Here is a 27,497-nt window from a genome sequence, read left to right as displayed (position 1 = left end):
GCTGCTGAGTGACTCGATTTGAATTTGCGCCTAAAATCAGCATCTACCCCATTCCACAAGCCCTCGAAGAACTTAACTCAACGAACCCCTTCGATTTCGCGACGCAATTGCCTCTCTGTCAGTCTGGTTGCTGCTGTCTTGCTCCGCTGCGGCTCAAGCATCTTTTTTGCTCAGGTACGTCATTTCAGGCACAATTTGGAGGTTGGCTGCCACACACGTCAGTCACGCGCGGAAAAAGTGCGCTGGGCGAGTCGAGGGAGGAGACCAGACAATTTCCTTAGCTTGGGTCAGGACAGGACACGACAACAAAAAAGCTTGGAGTCTGCTCCGTATAAACTTTGAAACTTTTCTTCTCGCGATCGATTCGAATCTTGCCCTTTATTTTTCTCCTTTTGTGCCACCTGCTGACGAGCCCTGCTTTTCCCTTTTGAACAGACAGAACAGCGCACCTTCCCATTAATAACGCGATCCGTCCACTGGCTCCTTCCGCCCTGCAGGCCTCGGCATAAGCCTTTATCCTGAGGAAAGCGCAACCCGCGTAGCCGCCGAAGCAGCCGCTCCCCCGCGGGTTCCCCCACACTCATACTGCTCCGAACCGAGACTACCCTCTCCAAACCCTTGCGAATTCGATCCCATCCCGACGAAAAGCCCCGCGTTCCGCCGTCTGGTTTGTCGGAATAGCGTGCATCAATTAATTGACTCGCCCTCTTCGTTTTCTTTGGAGCCGCGTTTCTTTTTCTTCCTTCACCATGAACTCTGCCGCCAGACTTTTCTCTTCGTCCCTACCCCTTCGCCGCGTGCCAATTGCATCTGTTCGCGCTTCTCCATCCCGATTTGCTCCGTCCTTTGGTGCCGTCCGCACTTTCTCCATCTCAGCACGCAATATGGCTGCCGCACGAAAGATCAAGGTCAAGAATCCGGTTGTGGAACTCGACGGTGATGAGATGACCCGCATTATCTGGCAGACTATCAAGGACAAGTTCATCTATCCTTACCTTGATATCGACCTCAAGTATTATGATCTGGGTTTGGAATACCGTGACGAGACCAACGACCAGGTCACCATTGATGCAGCCGAGGCTATCAAGAAGTACTCTGTCGGCGTCAAGTGTGCCACCATCACACCCGACGAGGCTCGAGTTGAGGAGTTTAAGCTGAAGCAGAGTACGTAACTGTCACTGAGACTTTTGCATTGACCACCCGATGCTTACAAACTGATGCAATCCCGCTAACACGAGGCCTGTGCAACAGTGTGGCTGTCCCCCAACGGCACCATCCGAAACGCTCTGGGCGGCACTGTCTTCCGTGAGCCCATTGTCATTCCTCGCATCCCCCGTCTGGTTCCCGGCTGGGAGAAGCCCATCATCATTGGTCGTCATGCCTTTGGTGACCAGTACCGTGCCAAAGATCTTGTTGCCCCCGGGCCCGGCAAGCTCTCCATGGTTTTCACCCCCGAGGGTGGCGAGCCCCAGGAGATTGAAGTCTTCCAGTTCAAGAACGGCGGCGGCGTTGCCCAGACCCAGTACAACACTGACGAGTCCATCACTGGTTTCGCCCACGCTTCTTTCAAGCTGGCCATTGACAAGGGTCTGCCTCTGTACATGAGCACCAAGAACACCATCCTTAAGAAGTACGATGGTCGATTCAAGGACATCTTCCAGGAGCTCTACGACACCCAGTACAAGAAACAATTCGAGGCCAAGAAGATCTGGTACGAGCACCGTCTTATCGACGACATGGTTGCCCAGATGGTCAAGAGCAAGGGTGGCTACATCATGGCTCTGAAGAGTGAGTCTCAGCCTCCATTCTAAGTCCAGCCCCAGCAAGGAAACTCAGGTGCTAACAAATACCCAGACTACGACGGTGACGTCCAGTCAGACATTGTCGCCCAGGGCTTCGGCTCTCTCGGCCTCATGACCTCCGTCCTCATCACCCCTGACGGCAAGACATTCGAATCTGAAGCCGCCCACGGCACCGTGACCCGCCACTACCGCGAGCACCAGAAGGGCAATGAAACCTCCACCAACCCCATTGCCTCCATCTTCGCCTGGACCCGCGGTCTCGTCCAGCGCGGCAAGCTCGATGACACCCCCGAGCTGGTCGCCTTCGCCGAGAGCCTCGAGCAAGCCTGCATCGACACCGTCGACAAGGACGGCATCATGACCAAGGATTTGGCCCTGGCTTGTGGCAAGAACGAGCGCTCCGACTACGTCACCACCAACGAGTACCTCAATGCCGTTGAGCGCCGCATGAAGAACATTCTGAAGGAGAAGTTGTAAAAACCCTCCCAGGATGCAAGTAACAGAAAAGAAAAGTGCAATGGCACACGGAAACGACAGACATTAAACGTGGAGAAGCGGTGGAATGAATACCCTGCGCCTTTCTTGATTCCCGTTATATAAGGCGTATATATACATTTAGCATTACAGGAGGAATATTTCCGCGCAAACCCAGGTTTTGGGATTCCATATATAGCATACAGGTAGAACTGGCACATGTAACGGGAGTAAAGACGGTTGTCTGATCTAGTAGCATGTAGATACGATGTATAGCAAATCATGACCAATATGCCATGAAGCCTACTATTTCTGGGAATGAGTTTGGATAGGCTTCGCATATCAAATTAGCCAAGTCTAGAAGCACGCGTATCTGGAACACACATCTATTATCAGTCAAGACAGGAAATTTGTAGCACGCGTGAACAGAATGCCCGTAAATAAATCTAGTATACACGCATGAAATAAGCATCAACACCATCACCTCCTTCTACCCAGTAGCCATGTTCTCTAACAAAAAAAGGTCGTTTTCCCCCCAATAACCCTCGCGTATTATCCTTACATTACCAAACGCCATATATCCCTTCAACGCAACGCCCTGAATTCCCATACGAACGTAACTAGTCGCCCCTTGGTGTACCAGATTCCTTCTTGGACTTCCGGGCGGCTGGTGTGCCGTCCACATCGCTCTTTCTCTTCTTCTTCACTGGACGACCAAGAGACCCGCCGGGTCTGTAGCCTGGGTCGTCCACTCTCTTGCGCTTCCCTCTTCCCACGGGTGTACCAAAATCAGGATCCTCATCCATACTGGCATCCCAGTCGCCACGGTCACGATCACGTTCCCGCTCCCGGTCAGCCATTCTGGATGCAAGGCTGCCTCGCTTGCCGCGACCACGACCGCCGCCTCGTTCGCCTCTACTGCCGCGCGTCTTACGGCCGCCTGTATGATGGCCCGTTTGGCCCTCGTCATCGCCGTCGTGAGCTTCTCCGTCTTGGAGGAAGATTTTCGGCGCGTGCTTGCGCAGCCAGTTGGTCACGCTTGTTGGGTTCTTTAGCAGTGCGTGCTGGATGGGGTTGGTGGTGGGATGGGCACGCGGTGCAAGCGTGGGGATGTGAGTGTCTGGATCTATTGCGCTGTCGACATCGTGAATGTAGTTGTCAATGTCGTCAGCGGACAGGAAGCTTGCGGGGAAGGATTCGCCGTCCGGAGCAGCCAAGTCGTTGATGTATGAGGGCTTGGAGTCCTTGGCGGAGGTGTATGATGTGTGAGGGATGTCTTCGAGGAGCTCCTCGAGTTTCTTGATGGCTTGTTCTTTTTGCGTCGTGTGTTTGGCGTCCAGTGGCAGGGTGACCTTGGCGGCAGCGGACGGTTTGAGGGATACATCTACTCGCTTGTCGAGTGGAATCTGGGGCGAGTTGTTGATGTCGAGTAGAAGATCTAGGAGGCGGCTGCACAATGTAAGTTAGCATGAGTCTTGGATGCATCAGAATGGTCGTGGATTGCCGAAATGCAGACAGGGAGGGGAGCAGCCATACTCATTCTCAACGGCTATTCTCTTGACTGTAGCAGAAGCCTTGTCCTCCTGCTTGTGTAAATCCTCGCCTTCTTGCATCTTATGATCGAAAACGATGCGCATCTTGCGGTACTTCTTCTTCCATGACTTGTAGCCACTCTTGCGGTGGTCGGCCGACTCCTCAGCCTTGACGGGAGATCCGTCCATCATGTGTTCGCAAATCGATCAAATGACTGAATTGGAAGCAGTCAATTCAACCAGTCTTTGTTAAAATAACCCAATTCGATTGCGAGACAAAATGTCGTGATGGGGCTTTGTGACCGACGGGGTCCTGTCGCGCGGATTGAACGTGGTTCCTGTCGGAGCAGGGGAATCGCTCGCGGAAAATGAAGCTGATGATATTTTGCGACTCGTGGAAAATATGACGGAACTTGTAAGAGTGACGCTGTCCCCGTGGTCTAGGGATGGTGGTGTCGGCGGGGATTTGATGGATGGAGAGCGAGAGTGCGAGTTGAGGAAAGGTTTTACGGGAGGTGATGGAGGAAGAACGCGAGCAAAAGAAAAAGAGAGTGGTGTGGTGCTGCACTGGTCTTTGGTGGTGCGTGTCAGTTCCGGCGCCTCCAATGCGTGCATCGCGGCCCCTTGGTTGGTCCACGCCCCATCATGAGCTGTGGCTTGGTGGGCACTCGCAACATTGAACTGCGAGTCTGTCTCTCCGGATTTGATGGGGAGGAAACGTGCATAGCCCATCTATCTAAAATGTTGGGTTAACTGTAGTTTGAGTTTAATTGGACAAGGTTATTTTTTGCTTCCTAATGTGCAGCATGTGTTTTTGATTGCTACTTTTCCAAAGGGTAGGGTACATCACTACACATGTGCATGTTGGCATTTATCAATTGTCCTTGACCTTTGGGCTCCCATTCTATTAACACTAATCGCCCTTTTATGTTGGAATTTCGTTACCCAGCCTCTCCAATTCATCCTTGAGAAATTCCCTGGCATTCAAAAGCTCTGTACTGCCATACACAACCCGCTTCTTCCCGCGGTCATTTGTTCGTGCAACCCACTCCTGCAAATTACCGTACTCATCCATGCTGCCGCCTCCAACGGTGAATACCACTGATTCCGTAAATCCTTGCCTTCGTTGTCCAAACGTTGCCGATTGCCCTTGGCCTGCTGCGCCTGGCATGCCACCCGGGGCGTTGGCTCCGGTACCTGATCGTACAGCACTCGGCGGTGGCATGGTGCCACGAGCATTGGCAGAGCGGGGATCAAAGTAAAGGTAATTCTCTGTCTTGGCCATGGCTGACGACGATGCACTGGACGGGTCCATGATTGATTCTACAATCTTTGTGACCGTAAGATCTCGATCGGCTGGTAAGAAGTTCTTGACACCCGATATCAGGGACTCAAAGTTGGAGGACAGACCGGATGGAACACCCGTTTCTTTTAGCCTGTCTGCAAGTCGTGTAGATATGGAAGAGAATCGGCCAAACAAGTCAGATGATGGTGCTTGCTGGTTGGAATTATCTATCGTGGCTAGCTGCGTCATCTTGGTTGTCGCGCGAACCCTTGAACATCTCACATTAGCGCAATCCTGGTCACAAAAGTGCTCTTGATACTCACTGGCGAACATAGGGCAGACATGATGTATTGGCGCCGGCTGTTTCGAGAGCCTTGCAAAAGCCCTGAAAGTCTGCTCGACTGACCTCCTGCTCCGTGCTCAAGAACCATATAATGAACAATCGAAGCTTATCTGCGGGCTCCTTGCCCTTGTTATCATCCTTGATAATTTCCATTATTTGAGCTTTCGTTTGCTTCATGATGGATTCTTCCAGTTGGAAAAAGTTGTCCAATTGGCGGTCCTTGATTCCCGACAACAAGGCCGCGAGAATGTTCATGTGCATGTCCAGAAAGCCTTTACGCTCTCGCATCTCTGGAAGTAGTGTTATCGCCGCCTTGAGATGTTGCGCACTGGCACCGGCATCATTTTGTAGATCCTCCAAGTCTGAAACTCCAGTCTTTCTGGTGATAGCTGCCGTATCCTCCTTGTACTTTGTAAGCTCGGCATCAATATCTTCTGCGACCTGTGGGAAAGGAACTCCAGCGTTCTTGGCCCAGAAGAAGTCATTGGTGCCCAGGTCGTATCCCTTCTTCGTAGTCCCTTTGGAGGGATTGTTCTCATCAACAAGCGTTTCGATGGTGATTCGATTCAGCTTCATATTGAGAACATCATGAACAAGAGATTGGTAGGTCCAAGAATGAGATAGCATTGGTGTTAGGTCGATGTTTCGATCGAGTAGGATCAGGACCGGCCGCGAGCTGGGCGTCCCCGACACGGCTGGTCTTGTGTTGGAGAACAGGTTGTCCTTTGAGTTGAGAATGTGGTCTCTGAGCTTGCGATCCAAGCGACTAGCTATTAATTCAGCAGCAGCACCTTTTGGGCAACGAATGATGGGGATGGCGCCTGGTTTACAAATGTTAGCAAGGCCAAAACGTATCGACCTGGGACAACATACCCATAGTTACAACAACGCTAAAAAGGCCGCTTACTACCCTGTCGATGAGACCTTCAAGCACCTCATCACTGGTAGTTGCGCTGTTCAGGGCCCAGTACGTGTGTGCCTTTTGCATACCAAGGCTGAAGAGATCCGGTTCCGCCACTATGAAATTTAGATATTGATCGAATAACTGGGCAATGTTCTCAGATGTGCCAGCAGTTGCTGTTTGCGATGCAAAATCCTCCAACAAGACGCGGGGAATCGAAGAGAGGAAGTTGATATAAGCAGGAGAGTAAAGCCCTTTTTGGAGATCGCTCGTAATTCCCTGAATGTTTTGCGAGTTCGGTTCGACAAGGTAAATGACAGGGACATCGGGAATAGGGTGCCGTGAAGTTCCAATGTGCCTGGACACTATTTGTTAGCTGTAGCCTTGTATAGTTGTCACAAAGCAAGCTTACATGTGCATAGTGATGCCCATGGACCGCAAGTCGCTTACACGCATGACACTGCTAATGACATCTCGACCAAGGTCGTCAAATACGAGCACCTTCCAGATAGGGTTGCCATCGGCGTCCAGTATGGGAGCAACTGGCGCATGAAGTGCGCTCGCCTGCTGAGTGGACTCATTGGATTCCACTACTTCGTTGAGGTTGAGGATTTTCTTGAGAGAGGCTGCAAACTGGGTTTAGTAGCAATATGGGAGACACAGCGAGTAAGGTGCCTACCAGTTTGGCGATCCCGCAGCGAATTGCCTTTGGAAGCCATTATTACGACCTGGCTGTCAAGCGAGGAAGCGAGCAGGAGGAGGTGGGGTGTTGGGAACCGCGGCTACGACCGCTCCAAGGCCAGGGAAGAAGTAGACAGAAATAAAGTTGAATATGGGGAGAAGCTGTAATGAAGTGGCAGGGCTGCGATGCGACAATATTGGGCACTTGATGGTGCTGATGTTGTGAATTGCTCAGCTACGATTTCAAGCAAAGCCGACCAGACACCAGTCCAGGTTGACAACTTATTCAAGCATGGAGCTCTTCCTGCCGAAGAGCAACAGTGGCCACAGTGTACGTTGACGTCGGCCACTCAAGGCAGAGCCCAATCAGACAGACTTTGGCGGAGTCCGGAGCGACTCAAGATCCGGTGTCAACCTGGAACTTGGTTAATTCTGGCACAGAGCTTTGGGACAGGAGCTTTTGGCTGGGCTGTGGCGCTGCCATGTCATTGGATGGCGCGCATGCCAGCTTCCTTGGGCCATAATTTACCGTTCAAGGTAGGTTTTGCGCCTTGCTGCCTGACATTTCTGGCCACACCAAGGCTTTGTCGCCTGCTCCCGCGAAACAAGCGTCGACTTTTCAATCGCCGACTACAGCTCTTCATCATCACTTCACACATCGCCATCTGTTGCGAGCCGTATTGCGTCAGTAATCATCGGGAGGCTGCGGCACAGCTTGAATCTGGTGCCGTCTTTTGTTTTTCCTCGCCAGGCTCCAACTTGCCGCAGTAATTTGTCGCCCTTACTCGTCAGCAGGTTGTCGCATGACGTCTGGTCCATGAAGCGCGTTCAATAATCTTGTAAACAGCGCAGAGGACGAGAGGGTCATGACAGCTCAGCTCTTGAAAAGAATTAAAGGTTAAACCACTGCGAAAGCCGCTTTTGGCCGTTGGGTATGCTTCACCTCCGAACCCCTTACTCCGTCCCCTTCCCCCAAAGCACATTCACCCATCAGTGGGCTTGGGATATGCGGAGCGCGATTGACTTGATTCTCTCGCTCCTCAGCCCAACCACCCCTGAATTTGTCACCAGTATGAATGGAAGCCGCGTCAACCTGTATCTTGTGATTCGGCGTTCGCATTAATGAGTTGCGACCGCCCTTTTTTAAATGGTCATCGTTAAAGCCGCGAGTTGAACTATCGACACCAGTCTAGTCATTTCTAGCCATTTAAAGAGACGGAGTGTTTGGAGCCAGGTCCGTCGAATTTCAGAGCATCAGCAATTGCCTGCCAGTTTGGAGGCAGAAGAGCCATGACAAAGGCACGTATCACGTGTCTTGGGCCACGACCTGGTCACCAGGTTGCGTCTTGAGATGAATGTGATAAAAAGAGTCAATCTCATGATGGAAAAGTTAAAGTCCTTCGCGTTTTTGCGTTTGGACCCGGAGGATTGCATTGAAAGAGCTCAGAGTTGACCACGTCTGGTTCCCATTGGCACGCACTTTTGAGATTCTACAGCAGCCGAGCAGAGAGCTACTGCAGGCGCAACGTCAAAACTTGCCGCTGCCAGGAACGGGAATTTTCGCCTTTCTTCCACAATGTCTGCGTCGATCCGGACAAGAATTGCCATTGTGGCATATGGCATATTCGCAGTACTGGGTCGTCGACACGCGCACGCGCATGTGTTCAAGACGAAGATGCCGTCGATCTTCACCAAGCACAGCCGCCTTGTGATGGAAATGGCAATTCAGCCTGGTGTAGCCCAGTCGGCTAATCAACATCTCGCTGCCACTGGCACACTCAAAGCTCACCATCAACATTCACACCTGAAATACCCTGGGACTGCATACTTCTCCATTCACGTCGCCGTCCAGAAAGAAATTTGACTTGGTACTAATATTTGTTCCCAAATAGATTGTCCTGGCGGGCACACATCTGCCACTGTCCGCCGACCGTCCTCGAGCCATCCATCCAAATCCCTGCGTGATCTCTGTTTGTGGACTAGTGCCCGAAGTGGAGCCAGCCAACATTGTCTGCCGACATTCTACCGCTAACACCTCCTGCTGTCCTCGAGGTCACCTGCCATAGGAATTCCACCAGTAAGTACTTGACCTCTGCCCTTGCCAGATGCACCAGCTCCCTCCACAAACGAACCCCTTCCCTCCAACCAACAGCCATCGATTATGTGGTTTTGGACGTGCATCTGTCGACTTCATTCTCTTGATCTTGATGGCCACATTCCCACATCCCAACGCGTGTTCACCTAGGTCGGTGGTTCTCACTAACATGCCCTGGTAGCTTTAGAGTTTTGTTTTTACAGCCTCGCTCTTCCTCGTCATTGCATGTTTGGGCGACGGCTGAAATCCACATAAAATGCAGTCCTGGCCCGGTTCGGGCCAGAACGGCACAGGAGGGCAAACTTCATGGCAAGGAGGATTCTCATATGGAGGCCAAGATGGCCAGTTCGATCCTAATCAGGCTTGGCAACAGTCTGTGGCTGATCACGCTGGCTCGTTTCCACACATCAGCAGTCCCCAAGATGCACATGCACAAAACTTCTTCAATCCCACGCCGCACCAGGGCGATGCCTTCCTTGGTGGCAGCTTGCATCACCCGCAAGGTGAAGCCGACTTCCACGGTACCCATGGCGCTCTAGGTTTGAACCAGCAGTTCAGTCAAGCTGGACCAGACGTGATTGATCCAGCGTTCAATAATTTGCACACCGACATCTATGGGCAACAAGGCAAAGGCACCCTGAACTTGAATCAGGTGCAGAACCATCCCCATGGACACGCACAAAACTTTCAACAACATGATTTTCAATTCCCTGCTCAGCATGAGTCGACTTTTAATTCTACAGCGCCTCAATATAATTCGAATCAACTTCATTCTCGTGCCACCAATCAGCACAACCATCCACAGGTCCAACATTTCGATGGTTTGCAAGCTGGTTTCCAGCAAGATCAAGCCTTCTCGCGTCAATCTCAGCAGTCCCCTCCTGTGCATCATCAGCAACCATTCTCGCACGGGCAAAACTTTGTACAGAACAATGTAAATGGACAGCCCAGTCATTTCAGCCAAGACCCCAACGCACATATCGCCTACCCACAGCATCAGCAACAACCAAATCGTCCTCAAAACCATCAGCTCCCTCAGGTACAACAGCCCATAGACCAGGCAAGCTTTACACCGCAGAAGCTGGCAAGTTATTCTCATCCAGGACAAAGCTCACCACCAGGACCTCCCGGCCACTTGGCTGTTATTGATAACTCCGGACAGCACATGGAGTCAAGTATTTCCGGGTCATTGCCAGCGGGAGGTCATGCTCCATCTGAACTTGGTTCCGAACAGTTTCAGCCATCGCCAATGCCAACTGCAGAATCTGTCCAACCCAAAAAGAGAAAAAGAGCAACTAAAGCGGCTGCCGAGAGCCCTGCGCCGACGGTGGAAGCTGTACCATTAATAGCAGATTTCCCAGTGGAATCTTCGGCTAAGCGGGCGGAAGACCTGGATGCCCTACCCATCCCCGTGCCCTCTGCTGAGGAAGTTAAATTAATTACCGATTTTACGAAGCGAAATAAGACGGCCCAAGCTAAATACCCATCAATCAAAGGACTGCCACACATGGTTTACGAAGGTACTGTCAGACTTCCCGCGCCTAAGAGTTATGACAAACTGGCGCCTTTGGTAGCCTTGCCGCCGCGAAGTGGCAAGCCAATGGTACCAGAGCTAGGCTACTCGCTGCCCTGTGAGGTCCAAGGCCGGTTTACAAGTAAATATCGACCGTCGCTCGACAAGGGCGGGCTTGATGAGCGGCGCACGGAGGCAAAGACCCTGCTGGATGAGTACGATCAATCAATGAGGTCACTGGGCAAACGGCAACCAAAATATACCGAGTATCCTCGTGAGTTTCCAACTAGTCTAGAGAGCAAAAAGATGTACCCGTTAACTTCCGGTCCAGATGCGTTTAAGGAGCAGCTCAAGTCAGATGAAGCGTCGAAGAACAAGGCGGAGAAGAAGGCTAAGAAGGAGCTGGAGGACGAGCGAAATAAGCCGGTAAGTTGTCGGGTTGTTGTTGTGGATGTTTTCTTGTCGTTGTGCTAATAACTTTCGGATCACAGATTCGGCCGGTCTCCCGACCTTCCGACCCAGTGGAAGCAGTCGTTTGGGACACCATTGGAATCGTTAATATCGACCAAGCCACCTCACGGACTTCCGCCCTCATCGCGGGACGTGTCCAGCAGGCTGGCGAGTTCTTCGTCAAGTTGCGGACTGAAATGAACCGCAGCAAAGTCGATTTGGAAGACTCCATCAAAAACAAAGAATCGGAAAGCGTTATCGAGAAGAAGAAAGTAGAAGCCGAACAGAAAAAGGAGGCTTTGTACCGGGCATTGGACGCCACCGTTGAACACGCAGACGACGCCGTACTAGACAACCTCGGCGGGCATCAAAAATTGGTTCTGAGTTTAGTCAACGCATTGATCTCGTCTATTAAAGCCTCGGACTTCTCCGGAAAGCTCCCCAAGATCGTCTTGGAGCTATTCACCCATTTCCGAATAACAAAGAAGATCGTCGAGACGACCAATTTCGACTCCGTGCGGAAGCGACTCGAGGACAAAGGTGATGAGGAAGTCAAGGGGCTTGTTCGGGAGATTTCAGCCAAGATTAGGAAATTTCAGAAAGCAAGCGAACCGGCGACGGCGACGGGATACACAGGAACCTCCGCTTCTAGCCGAGCAAAGGCCGGGTCTAAATCGACATCAGACGGGCCCCCAACCAAGCGGGCACGAGACGATGATGGTGATACGCGGACAGTCAAGAAGATTGCAGTTGAAGCAGGAGCTGGTTCCCTGAGCAAAAAGCTAGCTCAGCCAAAGCAACCTACTACCAAGGTGATGGCACCAAAGCCGGTCACGTCTTCAGTACTCCCCGGAAAATCGCGGCCCACTGCGAAGGCCCTGAGCAAACCCGAACCTGTAGGGGCTGATAGCCCGAATGCATCCTCTGATGATAAGAGCAAACCTGATGTGAGGAAGTCAGCTGTCAAGGTGGAAGCCAAGCCCAGTGCACCAAAACCTGAGACCAAAGTCCCTCCACCAAAGATACCGTCGAGTTCTTCCAGCGCGTTGTCCGGAATTGCATCGCTGCTAGATTCAATCAACGCCAAAAAACCGGAGGCGGCACCTGCAACGTCCAAGGATACAAAAAGTCCAGACAGTTCGGAGACCCCGGAACAAAGAGTCAAGAGACTCCGCAAAGAGGCTCGACGAAAGCTACGCGTCAGCTGGAAGCCCGAGGAAGAGCTTGTTCAAATCAAGATCTTTCAGAAAGATGATGAGGAAGATGAAGGACGTGATATCAACATGATTCGGGATGCTGCGGATGACCGATCCGAAGGCATGGTGTTGAAACAACGTGCTGATGTCGATGAGGACGACGACGATGATGATATACCTTATCAGCCATGGGTTGGCCCTGTGGCTACGGATTTCTCACAGCTGGCATCCGATATCAGAAATAAGAGCTATGTCACTCGTGGAGGCAATGTCACATTCGAAACAGACGAACAGAAGGCGATTGCTGCACGTGGACAGCGAGAGCTCATGGCGATTTACACTGATGTGGACGACATTCCCCCAAGTCCGAAATCACCTCCGCCGGAGTCGTCTGGTTCGGCAGACTCGAAAGCTGGGTACCTTCCGACCGAAGGTGCCAAGTTTGAGGAACTGCAGCTTCGATGGCGAGACGAGCAGAATCTGGGAGTTGAGCAAGCGCTGGGCGCAGCACTCAAGAGAATTGCGGCCAAGAACAACCCATCGAATAAACTGGACGATATTCTTGGTCGACTCAAAGGTGCGCCGAATCAATCAGGCTCTCACCATTCGTCTTATTCGTCCTCTTTGCACGGGTCAACACCACATAACTTTCCATTTGCCGCGGGCCCTAGCATCGAAGAACAGGTGCTTGCCTGCCTTCAGCAAGACAAGGTCAAGACTTGGCGAGATCCGAACCCCGTACATGTCGATCTCTCTCGCCCACACCAGTATGCGGATGCCAATTTACAGATGATTGGCAACCACATCGAATCAGTAGCTCGAGCCTTGGCTGGGAAACCATATCCAGCCACCGCGCCACCGGAATGGCTGGCCCATGATGAAGAGAAAGTCCGTGAATGGTGGCTCGGGTATAATAAGGAAGCCGCCACCAGACAAAGAAAGCTGGACGAAGAGCGTGCCCGGGCTGAGGCCGAGGCAAATGCTCTGAGACTTGTCGCTAGTGCCACGGCGCAACCTCCCAGCCAGGGTCAAGACTGGAATGCCTATTACCAGCAACAACAACAGCAGCAGCAACAGGACTCCTATGCACCGTATCTCGCCCTTCTGCAACAAATGACTGGTGGCCAAGCCGCCGGTCAAGCACAAGCTGGCCCATCTCACCCCCAACCAGGTTCCATGCCTGACAGTCAGCTCCAGTCGATTTTGGCGGCCATCAACCAACCCCAAAACCAACAACAAGCCCAGTCATCCAACACCAACCCTCTGGCCAACCTCAACCCTAATGACACATCCTATCAACAGCTCATGATGCTGACACAGTTGGCACAAGGCCAACCGCAAACTCAACCGCCTCCACCTCCCCCACCACCACCGCCATCGAATGAAAGAGATTGGGACCGGGGTGAACGAGAATCGAAAGACATCAGGAAGAAGAAGGCAACACTACCACCACATAAGCCCGCCAATAAGGCCCTCATTGGCACTAAGGCGTGTACATTCTGGCAGCAGGGTAAATGTGCGCGCGGAGATAAGTGTACGTTTAGACATGATTAAGTTGAGACCTGTAAAGAAGTTGCAAAGAGAAAACCCTAGCATGTGGCGTTTGGAGCAGACTTGATTTTTCTTTTATGGTCTTTGGTTCATGCTACTTGAAATGGTTCTACGTTGAGAGTGTCGGGCTAGGTCGCAAGGAGCATGGCATACTATCCACGGCAACTGTACAGTGGGAAGGGGTGGAATGGGAATGTACACTATGACATGCATTGCTCACGGGTCTGAGCTAAATCAATATTACCCTTCTGTTAGTTCAAGTAAACCTTGTCGTTTCCCAGTGATAAATGACTATGCATAGTTTTGCGAACCATAACCCATATTTTATGATGCAGTCCTTACTGCCCCTTTGCGGAATTCCTCCACACTACACCAATGAACTCGTTCACTCGCCGGTTTTCATTTCAGTATCCCCCGCTGGCCTCGCCACGAGACCTCTCAAACTCAAATCATAGACAACGTCCTCCACCCGCTTCACATCATACTTGACGGCATCCGCGCGCTTTCGTAAGATGTCATTCTTGAGATTGAGCAGCTGAAACCCTGCAAATATATCCTTAACAAACGCGCTTATGGTCATGGGCAGCTCAAAATCACCCAGTGTGACTGCATTGGTAGCCAAACGGGACAGTTCGGGGGTAAGATCAGTCAGCGAGAGGAGGTATTCCTCTATGGTGAAATGGAATGCATCGCGGTCCTTGAGATTGGTTGGGACTAGGATACCGGTTAGATTTGGTCAAAATGACGAATTTGCGCCGCTTCAGTAGACTACAGTGACGTACCTGAGAAAATGGCACCGACTTCCTCGAGAGTGAGCAAGCGGCCGAGTTCAGCTTTGGGGTCGGATGCGAAACCGCCCAACCAGGCGCAGTAGAGCGTTGTTCCAATGGCGTTTTGGATAGTTCGCGCCCATTTGGAGTTGTACCTGGAGATGTCAGTGGTGAGGTTATAGACTGGAAAGGATGATACGAACTTGTAGTAGGGGTGCTTGGAGGCGACTTCGTTTAGTTCCTTGACGGTGACGACTTGCTCCTTGATGGCATTTTCTACCTGCTCTAGGAGGGCGGGGTCTGTGACTTCAGTTAGGAGATGGTGGTTTGTGAGATTGGGGGAAAGCGTACAGCGAGATCGAGGCGTGGAGTGGACGCGGGACAAGAGGCCCTGGGCTGAGGCGACGCTTCGTTCGAGCTTTTGCACGATTTGGGTGAGGGTGTCGCGGACGAGGGATTCTTCTTCGATTTTGGATTCGAGATAGCTGAAGATGGAGGGGTCGAGGAGCGTTGATTGGGTGGCCATGGTGGGCGTTGATGGTGATGGATGAGTGATGAAGTGGGAGGGAGAGGTGAGGTTGAATTTTGGATGAAGGTGTGGTGGGGCAAGTCGTTTGGTGAAGTGAACTTGAAGCACACTCACATGTTGAGTTGCCACGAAGATAGTTTACGAAATGTCTGCAAAGGCAATTATATTTAAGACTACGTAGATTGGATTTTAAGATCAAAGTGCGTGTTCAGAACTTTGGTATTTAATAAGGTGTATAGCACCCTGCATGCAACCATCTTCTTCACAGCCAAGTCAAGCCCAACAGCAATGAAAACAGATCGCAAAACAAACACCGTTCGCATCACCTGGAAGCAGTGTAATACCAGGGACACAGTGGCCAAGAAGTCGTACGTAAACGCAGAGGTCTTCTCAACCTATCTGACCAAAAATACGCATAATCAGCGAAATTCGCCCCCCGGGAGGGGCGTTTCAGAGATTAAACTGAAAAGAACAGATACTACACTTGATCTAAGCCATACGGCAAAGAGAGCTGGAGAGGAAGGGAAGAAAGGAGTGAAAAGGAAGAGGGGAGATGAGATTCTTATACTTGTATTTTGGGCGGTGAGGGGGATGGCAGAATGGCAGGCAGCTGGCGGGTTGGTGCTGGTGCCTGGGGCTGGTGACGGCTGGTGCTGCCTGATGTTGGAGATGACACCTTTTTTGTCTTTTGAATTGAAGGTGAGGTGTCTGGTGTTTTCTTCATAACTCATGTGATGAAGAAATTGAGTGGATGATTGTTCAAGGTGATGGCTTGAAGGTGAGTTTGAGTCATCATTTGAAGCTGTTAGCTGTGTGACTGAGAATCAAGAACAGGGAGAGAGTCACATATCTCAGATGCCTTGGACTTGGTGGCGAGAACAAAGAGGCACCGATTTTTGCCTTCGAGAACGCGGAGACTACAGAGTTGGCGCATTGTGCGAGCATCGACTGACAATTCAACTCGCAACTCTTGAGATGGCAAACAAGTCTGTATGACCAAGACACTTCCCTCTCCACCAATCGAGAGACTAACACAAAGCAAGTTCAGGCAGATTTGAGATCAAATAAATGGTGCCTGCTGGCATCACTTCCATATTATTCTATCCTAGAAAGACCTTTTTACAAATAAATACCGTTTAGCCATCTAAGACGGTGTTTGTACACATCCCATATCGTATAGCAGTTCAGGACGACTGTCCATAGTCCAACTATCAAACACTATCCCTATGGGTGAAAAGAAGAGAACCCAATCAATCGTCTTTGCAATCCCCATGATACAAAAGGCACTTAAGCACCAACGGGATCAATGCAGAGAACTCCTTGATTTGCGGCGGGGATGGTGCAGCACTGAGGCTTGCTCCCAGAGCAAGCTCCCTTGAAGGAGGTGATGTCGCTGGCAGAGGAGGCTATAACATGTTAGCGGATGATATGTTTGCGTGGGAAGCTTTGATAGAGACGTACGGGTCTTGCAGTCCAGAGAAGCGACGTTGAGCACATTTGGGCCACAGCACTGCGGCACGCTGTAGAGAGTACCGGGACAGACTCCATCACGGGCCTGAAGGGTAGGCTGGGCAATGGCAACACCGGCCATGGCGACGATGACAGCAACGAAGGACTTCATTTTGATGGTGGGTGGTTTGGTAAGTCGGTTAGACTGAAAGGCGATGCGAGCGTTGAAGAGAAAGTTGAAGAGAGTGTGATGATGATTTCGAAAAGAAGGGTCCTTGTAGAGATTTAGAGATGGCTTTATACTTGGACTTTGCCCTTGTTTGGGGACATCTTCCCTAGTGAGGGAGCTAGATGCCCTGGCTGCCGGGTCGTGATAGTCTGCGAGGAGGAGTGGCTGTCTTATTATGCTAAGACACGACGGGAGATGCGCGAATCACGAACTGCATGCTGGTTTGGATACGCCGAACAGAGTTGGACAAGACTGAGATTTTGCTAGACATTTTTCAAAAACAACAATTTCTTTGTGACGGTTTTGAAGTTTTGCAGCTGTCGGGCGGGTCGTCGGTGTAAGGGACTGCACTTCTGGGGGAGGCCGCGGTCGAGACCATTTGATGGCATTAAGAGGGCATTCATGATGTTGGCGTACGGCAGATCTTTCAAGACCTCGCCGCATCTACTTGATATGTACCGATACCGAGTCTCCGTAGGCACTATTCACCATTGTGGTTCAAATACACACAATTCGCTTGGACACGCGCATCTCGAAATCGGGGCGTCGCGATGGACAAGGCCGGATCTGAGACACCAGCACCTCCACAGCGCCATCCCGAGACTACGCCAGGGAGGTTCATATCAAATTATGTGTTACCGGACGATAAAAAGGAAGCACTGATATTGCAAAGGGAGCAGGGCGATATGTCTTGGATGAAATGAGATGCAGCAGATTCTGAACCAAGGCAGATGCATATGGCTTGTTAGGGAAGTAGAGGAGGCGGCTGGTAGAAATCTTTAGTCGCAAATGATGTTTTGGGGTATGAACCTTGTGTGCCTTGTGTCTTTTTGGTTGTTGTGATGGCATCAAGCATCGAAATGAGATTTGACGACATCCATCTGCGGCACAGAGTTCCGAGCGCCCACAACGTTTGCAACGGAAAGAAATTTAAAGTATCATTAGACTTCATAGTATTTTTTGAGCATAAATGTACTTTGGAAGAGTATTTGATGTATTTAGCGACTAATCACGGCGACGTTCTATCTGACTTGGAATTATAGGGTAGGGACTCAACAAACACGCATCAATACAGGAAAATACCTATAGAAAATGTAGGCGTTTAAAGCAGTGCAGACTATATTTACACTCTAGATTGAGGTGAAACAAACTTGGGTAAGCAACGCAATGCTCAAAACGACATACACAGTGCTATTTCCCCGTTACCTTCAAAGGCGTGGACGTATGAGCCGACGATGCCAGTATTTGGCCAACCCGCGTCTCGAATCACCAACAGTTCCATTTGTGCCTTAGCCATGGAAACTTCAACATCACGTCGTGTCAAAGTTAATACACCAGGTGCTCTTTACGGGTGAACTTGGTAAACTTTGGTCAGCGCTCTATGAACAATTTGTAGCCATGTGAAGACGCAGTTTGTGCAAGTATGCTGACGGAGTGTATGAATTGTGCCGCCGCAGGGTCTCCGGTTCAATGTTACTTGCAGAGATTTTACTTTTTACCCTTTGCTGTCACTTTTGCAGGCAGCAGCGTGAACATTGTGATGCCCCGATTTCCAAGGTAAAATGTGTTCCGTCAAACTTGCCCCTTCTGAAGTTCTGACTGTGCAGAACGAGAGGAATACGATCACTACTTAGTCGTAAAGAGGTACCGTAGTAAAGAGAGCAAAAATAGCAAAAAGCAGGAACCTGGGTTGCAATACGAGAAGGCTGAAGAACAGAATGGAAAAGACTGACTTGGCCCCTTTGTTCGCTCTGTGGAGCTGGGGATGTCGATGGCCCTGCATTTGTCTGTTGAGGGCCGTCTGAGACAAATGGTCAGAACTCATCGTTTTAAACACAACTATTGTGATCAGTGAATAGAACCCCTGTGAATAAGATGATGAGTTGTCATTCATTGTCGATGGTCCGTCCAATGGATGTGATTGTCACAGGACTATAACCCAATGCCATGCCACGTATCATGCAGAGCGGCATCCGGAATCGCCAGCCGATGCATTTACCGACTGGTCATGGTGGTTTATGAGGTTACCTACCTAGGTAGGCAGACTATGATGCAAGTCTATCTATTGGCGAGTCAGTGCTTCTTTTCGGTCTGGTTTGTAGCATTCTTGGTCTGAAGCTGCTCGTACAGAGCAAGTGATACGGCCGGGTTGCATCCTTTCGCAGGGCTACCATGTACTGATAAAGTGTGAAAGAGTTTGAGCATGGCAAGTTGACAGCGCGTTTTCTCTGCGTAAAATGTAATTTGACGAGATTGCGTAACACCATGTGCCTAATACGTCTATCGCTGACCGCTTGCTACACATTGCTATAAGGGTATGTCCAGGTAGTCACATGTGACAAGAGTCTTCAATTCCAGCCTCAGCTGAATGCTCTAACCGCCTTCAACAACAGTAGCTCATCAATGCCGTGAAGGAAACCTGTCCCCCAAAAGTTTCAGTTTCATTTCAACAAAGCAGCACCAGCCAGTACTTGCGCCGTGCCAACGCAGAATCTTCGCTCGGGCCCCGTACAAATGATACCAAGGTGTTGATCAAAGTTACAGTCAAGAAACTTGCGTATTCGTCCAATGAATCCTTCAAATATGATCAATCTTGCTTGAAACAAAAGAGGAGGTTGACCGCGCTTCTCGGCCTGAATAACTCGGCCAATTTCGCAGCCAACACATCACCAGCATAAGCCATCTTCACAACACCCACCAACCAGGTCCTTTTTTCAGCATCACTGACGACAAAGAAAAGGTATGGAAAAAGAAACAGGAGCATGTGGCTTGCGCACGACCTGCGCGGCTACGGATGGATGATGGCTGGGGCCGCATGTAAGTCGTGTTGGCTGGTGGCATTCCAACGCCAGTCGATGGGGCTGATCGGCTTAGCAAACACCACACCAGGGAACCGTGGGACGGGGGAAATTATTTTCAGCGAATAAGTTCTTTGTTCGTCTCAGATGGTTCTGTGACGAGTCGTTTCTTTGCAGAAATTTGATTGCCGAGAGGGCTGTGGTACCGTCCGAAAGGTCGAACGACTCATGTGCTCATGTCGTTGAGTTTTGTCCTTTATTTCTGGGTGCCGACTTCATAGCATCCCGGTCGCTCATATTTCAACGCGACGTATTCCTTCTTTCTTCACTGCTTTTCATCCGATCGAATTTCAGCTGGGATTACGTCTTCCAGCCGGAGAATTTTCTGAAGATCCTTGCGTGCCGCTTCTGCGCTGGAATCTGCATTTACTCACCAAGGCGGTGACGCAAGAAGCTTGACTTGTGCGACTCTTAGTATTGTTCTCTGCTTTCTACATTCACACCTGCAGAAGATTGTCGATTATTTGCATTGACTTGCATGAGATAATCGGAAACGTAATCGGCCTGTCGATACGCCAGGCTGTGTCCTTTCACTCGTGATTTCGCACAATACATGATGGATGCGGTTGGGGTTGGAAGTACTTGGTCAAACTGACGATACTCTTGCCACATTTTGTCGTGCGATTTCATTGCTGGCGACACCTACGACGGACATGATGAAGTTGGTCTTTGGTCTCTGTTGTCTTTTTGGCAATTCGTTAGCGGCGGTTGTTACAAGATTGGCTGTGGTAGAACATTTGGCCGAACCGCCTCGAGGATGGACAAGGTTGGAGTCCGCCAACCCCAGTCAGACCATTCGCCTCTCCATTGCCTTGGAATCAGACGGCCAGGAAGTACTTGAGAGAACGGTACAGGAGGTTTCCGACCCGAATCATCCACGATATGGTCAGCATTTGTCGCGAGACGCCGCCTTAACCTTGATCCGTCCGCAACAGGACGCAGTCGATGCCGTACGACGATGGCTATTGACGGAAGATATTACAGAGGGTCAGATCCAAGTACGAGGATTGTTTGTGGATGTAACCGTTACAATTGGCACTGCTGAGAGAGTATTATCTACCAAGTACGACGTCTTTCAAAATACCGGCCGAAAAGCAATAGGCACACTCGCCTACTCCGTGCCAGCAGACGTACGCCCACACATCACATCTATTCAGCCGACGACCTTCTTCGAGCACGCCACATTCGCGCAGAAATATCCGACAACTCGGAGATCAGTGCTGGTGAGCAGTAAAGGCAACGGGACTCATACGGCAACGCCAAGAAAAATGGACGACTGCAAGAACAACAATACTCCCAGTTGTCTACGGAATCTTTACAGGATGGATGAAAATAGCTACACGAAACCGCATCCGAAATCATTGCTGGGTGTGGTTGGTTTCAGCGGAGTAAGTTTACTTGCCCAAATGGTACGACGTCTACTGATGTTTCGAAGCAAACAGCGCAATTTGACCAGCTGGAGAAGTACTTGGGCAAATATGCATCGCATGCTAAAGGCGCCAAATTCACCGTTGAACTGATAAACAATGGCACAAATACGCAAGGTACCAACTATCCCAGCGGCGAAGCCAATATGGATATCCAAATTGCGGTTGCAATGGCTTACAGGGTGCCTGTGCGGTTTTACTCTACAGGAGGAGGAGACCATGACTTCATTCCGGACTTGGAGTAAGTGTCGCTGCTCTTTGACATAACCTTCCAGTGCCATCTGTTGACACACGATAGCCTCTCCGACCCAAAGAAAGAACATGTCGAGCCGTGGGTACAGTTTCTGAACCACTTGCTAGCATTGCCGGATCGCGACTTTCCGCAAGTCATGTCGATATCGTACGGAGTGAACGAGCAGAATGTGCCGAAGCCACATGCCCTGAGGATATGTGAACTATTCGGCTTGCTCACGGTCCGAGGCATGTCTATTATAATTGCGTCCGGCGACCAGGGACCAGGTGTATCGTGCCAGTCCAACGACGGCACTAAGAGGACCAAGTTTCTTCCTGCGTTTCCTGGCGGATGCCCCTACATCACGTCAGTGGGGGCAACCGAATCAACGTTTCCAGAGAAGGCTGTCAACTTTTCTTCGGGCGGGTTTTCTGAATACTGGCCTCGTCCTGCGTGGCAGGAGAGTCAGGTGTCGCGGTATTTGAAGGCACATGGGGGCAGATGGAAAGGGTATTACAACAATAGTGGCCGCGGATTTCCTGATGTGGCTGCTCAGGGACTTGGATATCCTATTTTTAACCACGACAAAATTGAAGAAGGAGGGGGCACGAGGTAAGAAACAGTTTGTCTATGTAAACAAGGTGAAACTGACAATGTTGCAGTGCTTCAGCGCCATTGTTCGCATCCATGATTGCCATCATCAATGACAATCGTATGAAGAAGGGCAAACCACCGCTGGGATTCCTGAATCCTTGGTTGTATCTCACAGCCAAGGGTGCATTTACAGAGTAAGATCCTGATACCGTGTTCTTTCCCCATCATGCTAGGACGACATAACCGCTTACATATACATTGTAGTATTACTCAAGGTAGATCAAAGGGTTGTCAAGGCACAAGTTTCAGCGGCGCAAAAGCTCCCGTTATCCCTGGAGCTGGGTGGGATGCCGTGGAGGGATGGGATCCGGTGACTGGGCTGGGCACGCCGTTATTCGATAAGTTGCAAAAGCTGGGGATGAGATAGACGGTACAAAGATGTGACGATGTTGGAACGAATTAGATACGTTGACGATTGTTTATATGAGACGTTCTCACGAATGAAGGACATACACAGATCAAACTGAATTTAATGCATAACAGCGTGTCTATTCCCATATCCCAAAAACAACATATCCTTTCACACCTGCAAATCATCATCATCGTCATCATCATCACAACACCAACCCCGTCCCCAGCAACGCAACCTTTGCCGCCCCAGCAAGCATCTTATCCGCCGCAAGACTCGCCTCCCACTTGACCTGGCTAATTCTCAAAAGCGTCATCACCGCCATCAACGCCCAATACGCACCCAACTCCCCCGTCGCACCACTCCCTTCAAACTGAAAGGTCCCCAACTTGGCGCTCTTCTCAGGCGCCCTATCATCCGTCCACCTCCCCACGACTTCCTCCCCGTTCCGCATCCTCACGAGTGTCCGCTCATAGGGCTTCCCCTCCACCGGCTTGAGTACATTGTCACTCCGCCACTCAAACTGCTCTTGGGCACCGCCCACCGGACACGTAAAGTTGAAGTTGTCAAACTTGATGCTCTTCTGCGCGGACAGCTGCGCAATCTGGTTTACCGGCCCGTCAGGACCGCTCGATGCCGCGGGCAGGGCGACAATCGACATGGACCGAAAGAGTTTCTCGGTGCCGGCGAGTCCTAGCGGCGGGTCGGAGTGGTTTGGGCCGGCGTGCAGAGTGACTTGGTGCTTGACGGTGCCTTTGTGGATGGTGATGGCGTTGAGGGGCTGGACGGGGCCGTTTTGATCGATACCGAGGACGTAGTAGTCTGCTTTGGTGTCTTGGCTGCGGCCGAGGAAGTGAAGGCTGAAGGATGGGGGGAAGGAGCCGTATGTGCCGGGGGGGAGGGCAGGGCGGAGGAAGGCTTCTTTGTCGGCGCCGGGGTGTTTTGGTGGTTTGGAGGATTTGTTGCCCATGGTGGTGATGGTGTTTATATGTTGGGATGTTCAATGTTGGGACATGTAGAGAGGGAAAGACAACATTGGGATATGAAAGATGGGAATTAGGGTTCGTTTTAAGCTTGGGATGCTTGTCTAATGCGGCTAACCTGGGCTCAGGGAGATGGGAGGCGGATGTCTCTTAAACTTACAGGATGCTATTTCTGAGATGGATTGGCGTCGCTAAGCTAGCGGGTTAAGGCTAGATGATTTGAGGCGGCTGAATGGTGGCGTGGGTTAGTTCCTTAAGCGGACGGTGTTTTGGGCTGAGAATACGGATATACGAGGGTATCGTAAGTGGAGGAATGTTTGTAACAGAGCCAAAAACGAAGAACGCAATAGCCCTGTTAGGAATTTAACCTAACCTCCATTATGCGCAGGAGATCGGTTGTGAATTTCATCTTGTGAATGAGCGGCGTGAATCGAGATGAGACATTGAGGGCGATGGTGTGGGACAGCACATGGACTTTGAATTGTCAAGTCGAGGCTTGAGGAATTGAAGTTACTGCATGAAGATGCTTGACTGGCTGCCTTGATGACGTTTCCACAATGCCGTTATTCTCGCTGCATCATATTAATACCACGTTTGATCATTGATGTGTTTGATCGAAGTCGGCACTTGGCGATTTGCATCAAATGCCCCACATCCATCTCATCTGCCACCTTCAGCCCATCTCTGGCCCCACTTCTCGTCGATGATGCACCTGGGGCTGAGAATCTAGCGCCTGCCCTTCAATGTTGGTGCTCAACGCAAAAGCGGCGCTGCCAAGCCAGGCACAAATCAACCAGACATCAGAGTCTGGTGGGATAAAAAGCCGCCGGTTATCGGCGCCCCGCCAAACCCGTCCCAAATTGACACATTCCCGTCGAAACACCATCTTTTCAGCCTTTCCTCCACAATCACATCACGACAAAAAACCCAATTGGGGCCGTCACATCCCTCGCTGCAATCATCATCACCCGGCGTCGCTCCCTACTGTTTCAACTACAGTCATGGAGTCGTTCGTCATCAAGACCCCGTGCTCGAGCGCAAACATCGGGCCCGGCTTCGATGTCATCGGTCTCGCCCTCACCATCTATCTCGAACTCCACGTCACGATCGACCGGTCCAAGACGTCGACGGAGCACCCGCTCAACTGCAAAATCACCTACGAGGGCCAGGGCGAGGGCACCGACGACATCAGTCTCGACCCGCAGAGCAATCTAATCACCCGCGTTGCGCTGTATGTGCTGAGATGCCATGACCAGCGTGCGTTCCCGGTGGAGACGCATGTGCATATAAAGAACCCGATTCCGCTGGGCAGAGGACTGGGAAGTTCGGGTGCTGCTGTGGTTGCGGGTGTTATGCTGGGCAAGGAGGCTGGCGGGTTGAAGGATCTGGATCTGGATCGACTGTTCGACTATTGTTTGATGATTGGTATGTTTGATGACTCGTGTTCAAATGGTATACCCCCGCTAATACCGTCTTTGTAGAAAGACATCCTGACAATGTTGGTGCTGCCTTGTTTGGTGGCTTCGTCGGAACGTACCTTATGCCGTTGAACCCCGAAGACGCTGCGAGAATAGAAATTCCTCTTTCTGAAGTCCTTCCGTCCCCGGCTGGTGGTGTCGACACGGGAAAGAAACCTCCCTCACCACCAGTCGGCATTGGCCACCACATCAAGTTCCCTTGGGCCAAGGAGATTAAGGCTGTTGCCATCATTCCCGATTTTATTGTGCCAACGGCTCAGGCGAGAGCTGTGTTGCCAGAAAAGTATCCCCGACCCGATGTGGTGAGTGCAATCTGAATGAAATTATGAATCTGCGTGGTTGAATTATTGCTAACTTGTTTGGTAGACCTTTAACCTTCAACGAATTGCCCTCCTACCCGTCGCTCTGGGCCAGTCACCTCCTGACCCCGAACTCATCCATCTTGCCATGCAGGACAAAATCCACCAGCCGTACCGCCAGACCCTCATCCCGGGTCTCACCGAAGTTGTGGAGTCCATGTCCCCCAAGACACAACCCGGCTTCCTGGGCGTGTGCCTTTCTGGTGCTGGTCCTACGATTTTGGCGCTTGCCACGAGCAACTTTGAAGAAATTGCGAATAGAATCATTGCCACGCTGAGGCAATACAATGAGAAGAAGGACCTGGCTTGCCAATGGAAGATTTTGGAGCCTGCTGAGGGTACGCATGTTGTTCGATAGACTGATAGACAGGACATGAATAGACTACACATCGCCGAAGCTGATACCCGCATATTTTATCGCGCGACTGCATCAAATCCACATTAATTCCGGCGGCTAATCTGGTTTAACAAATAATTGCCGTTAATGCGCAGCGTTTCACTTCGATTGTGGCATGTTGCAGATCGCCACAAGCTACCCCGAGCACCGAGCCCGTCATCGGCACCCCCACGTTTTCTTGGAGCTCAACACCTCCATCCAGCCAGTCCTCCTCTATAAATCACCACTGCCCATCAATTCATCCTACCGCCAAACAATTTCAACATCAAGTCTCATAACGAATCCTTTTCATCATGTCCTCGCCACCCCCAGCAGGGATTTACGTCCCCGTCCCTACATTCTTCGTCTCCAAATCCCACCCAGACTACGACCCCGCCATCCCCCCCATCGACATCACCACCCAGTCCGCCCACGCAATCTACCTCGCGAAATCCGGCATTAAAGGCCTCGTCATATTCGGCAGCACCGGCGAATCAGTACACATCCACCCTCGCAACCGTAGAGCTCTCCTCCAAGGCGTGCGGGACGCGCTCACACAGGAGGGATTCCCGGACTACCCCATCATAGCGGGCACCGCCACCGCCAGCATCGAAGAGACGGTCGAGCAGCTCGCTGATGCGAAGGAAGCAGGTGCGCAATGGGGAATGGTCCTCGCGCCGGGGTACAACGCCGCCGTCACACCGCAGGACGGTATCGTGCAGTGGTTCACTGCTGTCGCGGAGAGGAGTCCCATCCCGATCCTAGTGTAAGTGCCCTGCGCGTTTGCCAGTCCACCCACTGACTGGAATAGCTACCACTTCCCCGGTGTGTCGAACATGGTCAAACTCACACCCGCGACGTTTGCGACCCTCGCCGCGCATCCCAACATCGTGGGCTGCAAGCTCTCACATGGGGATGTTTCGCAGCTGACGCAAATTGCGTTGAACCCCGCCATTGACGCGAGGAGTTTCCACGTGTTTACCGGCCTGGGACAGCAGCTCGTCCCGGTGGTGAGCGTGGGCTGTGTGGGTGCGATTGATGCCTCGGCGGGGTTCTTCCCCAAGTCGCTGGTGAGATTGCTGGAGTTGGCGGGCAAGACGCGCGCTACGGATGAGGAGGTTCAGGAGAGGAGGGAGCTGCAGTACAGGGTGAGCTGTATGGAGGAGATTGTGGTGAGGCATGGGATCGTGGGCATCAAGGAGGCGATTAGTCGGTTGAGGGGGTTTGGGGACGTGGATGGATCGAGGCTGCCTCTGCGGGGGGTGGTGCAGGGCGATGGGGAGTGGGAGAAGTGGGAGGGTGTGTTGGCTGCTTTAGAGGAGGTTGAGAGGAGGTTGTAATTTATGTGGTGTTCGAGTTTGGTGTGTCGAAATGCGTGGGAATTGATCACAGGCTAAGCTGTGTACACCGTGTGGTCTCTAGGGGTGTGTTGGCTGTTGGCAATGCTCGGTGTTTTTGTCAAGAGGTTTAATCCAGCTTTGTACACTGGTTGGCATCGTCAGCAGTTCCTGGTTCACATGGTTGGCATGCGAAATAGCTTTGTTGCTGATGCAAAGATCTTGAAGGTTATCTGTAAACGAAGAAATTCAAAGGGCTGATGTAGCGAGTCCGCTGAATGGCAATTTCTAACCAACCTTCGAACAAGTTCACATGGGCTATTGGATACCACATGGAATAGTAGCATCCTCGACATAGGAAGCTGATGGGTAGTTAACTCGGTTCATTCAATCAGACCGACACTCTCTTGAACATATAACATCCCAGCATATTTTGACTCTCCATCCATATATCTGACTTCCTCAACAAAGCATCAAATACAGCCATACCTGCCAAGACCGTTTCATAACAATTAGGCTCATTCAAAAGACCAATTCGCCCAACTGCATCTCCCGCAAATGAAATACCGGCGGTCTGTAGATAATAATAGCATCAATATATCCGGCAATTCTCATTGGCACACGCCGCATCGATCCTGACCGAA

At 51.1% G+C, this 27,497-nt stretch overlaps 11 protein-coding genes across 11 annotated transcripts; 6 read left to right on the top strand and 5 right to left on the bottom strand.

The window, feature by feature from the left end:
* Positions 1-749: 749 nt before the first annotated feature.
* On the top strand, positions 750-2,279 carry VFPPC_09454 (isocitrate dehydrogenase, mitochondrial precursor; the record flags this gene model as incomplete). Its single annotated transcript, XM_018287987.1, has 3 exons — positions 750-1,164; positions 1,252-1,788; positions 1,855-2,279. 3 exons carry the CDS (start codon positions 750-752, stop codon positions 2,277-2,279), a joined length of 1,377 nt encoding a protein of 458 aa, XP_018139347.1.
* A 617-nt stretch (positions 2,280-2,896) lies between these two features.
* VFPPC_09455 (IEC3 subunit of the ino80 complex, chromatin re-modelling domain-containing protein) lies at positions 2,897-3,997 on the bottom strand (the record flags this gene model as incomplete). The annotated part of the gene is made up of 2 exons (XM_018287988.1): positions 2,897-3,725; positions 3,813-3,997. The coding sequence occupies 2 exons, from the start codon at positions 3,995-3,997 to the stop codon at positions 2,897-2,899; spliced, it is 1,014 nt and encodes a 337-aa protein (XP_018139348.1).
* Positions 3,998-4,733: 736 nt separating this feature from the next.
* On the bottom strand, positions 4,734-7,056 carry VFPPC_09456 (golgi transport protein Sly1; the record flags this gene model as incomplete). Its single annotated transcript, XM_018287989.1, has 5 exons — positions 4,734-5,361; positions 5,417-6,257; positions 6,310-6,695; positions 6,750-6,963; positions 7,017-7,056. 5 exons carry the CDS (start codon positions 7,054-7,056, stop codon positions 4,734-4,736), a joined length of 2,109 nt encoding a protein of 702 aa, XP_018139349.1.
* Positions 7,057-9,369: 2,313 nt separating this feature from the next.
* Positions 9,370-13,826, top strand: VFPPC_09458 (hypothetical protein; the record flags this gene model as incomplete). The annotated part of the gene is made up of 2 exons (XM_018287991.1): positions 9,370-11,052; positions 11,118-13,826. The coding sequence occupies 2 exons, from the start codon at positions 9,370-9,372 to the stop codon at positions 13,824-13,826; spliced, it is 4,392 nt and encodes a 1,463-aa protein (XP_018139351.1).
* Positions 13,827-14,208: 382 nt separating this feature from the next.
* On the bottom strand, positions 14,209-15,119 carry VFPPC_09459 (translin family protein; the record flags this gene model as incomplete). Its single annotated transcript, XM_018287992.1, has 4 exons — positions 14,209-14,537; positions 14,606-14,748; positions 14,797-14,893; positions 14,945-15,119. The coding sequence occupies 4 exons, from the start codon at positions 15,117-15,119 to the stop codon at positions 14,209-14,211; spliced, it is 744 nt and encodes a 247-aa protein (XP_018139352.1).
* A 1,290-nt stretch (positions 15,120-16,409) lies between these two features.
* Positions 16,410-16,743, bottom strand: VFPPC_09461 (fungal hydrophobin domain-containing protein; the record flags this gene model as incomplete). The annotated part of the gene is made up of 2 exons (XM_018287993.1): positions 16,410-16,528; positions 16,584-16,743. 2 exons carry the CDS (start codon positions 16,741-16,743, stop codon positions 16,410-16,412), a joined length of 279 nt encoding a protein of 92 aa, XP_018139353.1.
* Positions 16,744-18,518: 1,775 nt separating this feature from the next.
* VFPPC_16538 (hypothetical protein) lies at positions 18,519-19,478 on the top strand (the record flags this gene model as incomplete). Its single annotated transcript, XM_018294291.1, has 3 exons — positions 18,519-18,579; positions 18,676-18,791; positions 19,197-19,478. The coding sequence occupies 3 exons, from the start codon at positions 18,519-18,521 to the stop codon at positions 19,476-19,478; spliced, it is 459 nt and encodes a 152-aa protein (XP_018139354.1).
* An 836-nt stretch (positions 19,479-20,314) lies between these two features.
* VFPPC_09462 (peptidase-like protein) lies at positions 20,315-22,338 on the top strand (the record flags this gene model as incomplete). The annotated part of the gene is made up of 5 exons (XM_018287994.1): positions 20,315-21,046; positions 21,094-21,326; positions 21,384-21,929; positions 21,980-22,105; positions 22,176-22,338. The coding sequence occupies 5 exons, from the start codon at positions 20,315-20,317 to the stop codon at positions 22,336-22,338; spliced, it is 1,800 nt and encodes a 599-aa protein (XP_018139355.1).
* Positions 22,339-22,525: 187 nt separating this feature from the next.
* VFPPC_09463 (hypothetical protein) lies at positions 22,526-23,290 on the bottom strand (the record flags this gene model as incomplete). The annotated part of the gene is made up of 1 exon (XM_018287995.1): positions 22,526-23,290. One exon carries the CDS (start codon positions 23,288-23,290, stop codon positions 22,526-22,528), a length of 765 nt encoding a protein of 254 aa, XP_018139356.1.
* Positions 23,291-24,304: 1,014 nt separating this feature from the next.
* VFPPC_09464 (homoserine kinase) lies at positions 24,305-25,498 on the top strand (the record flags this gene model as incomplete). Its single annotated transcript, XM_018287996.1, has 3 exons — positions 24,305-24,728; positions 24,785-25,083; positions 25,148-25,498. 3 exons carry the CDS (start codon positions 24,305-24,307, stop codon positions 25,496-25,498), a joined length of 1,074 nt encoding a protein of 357 aa, XP_018139357.1.
* A 332-nt stretch (positions 25,499-25,830) lies between these two features.
* VFPPC_09465 (dihydrodipicolinate synthase) lies at positions 25,831-26,856 on the top strand (the record flags this gene model as incomplete). Its single annotated transcript, XM_018287997.1, has 2 exons — positions 25,831-26,282; positions 26,328-26,856. 2 exons carry the CDS (start codon positions 25,831-25,833, stop codon positions 26,854-26,856), a joined length of 981 nt encoding a protein of 326 aa, XP_018139358.1.
* Positions 26,857-27,497: the final 641 nt, after the last annotated feature.

The sequence above is a fragment of the Pochonia chlamydosporia genome, chromosome 7 (assembly GCF_001653235.2).
Source record: "Pochonia chlamydosporia 170 chromosome 7, whole genome shotgun sequence".
In the NCBI taxonomy this organism is placed as follows: domain Eukaryota; kingdom Fungi; phylum Ascomycota; class Sordariomycetes; order Hypocreales; family Clavicipitaceae; genus Pochonia; species Pochonia chlamydosporia.
This window is presented reverse-complemented; position numbering and strand designations above follow the sequence as displayed.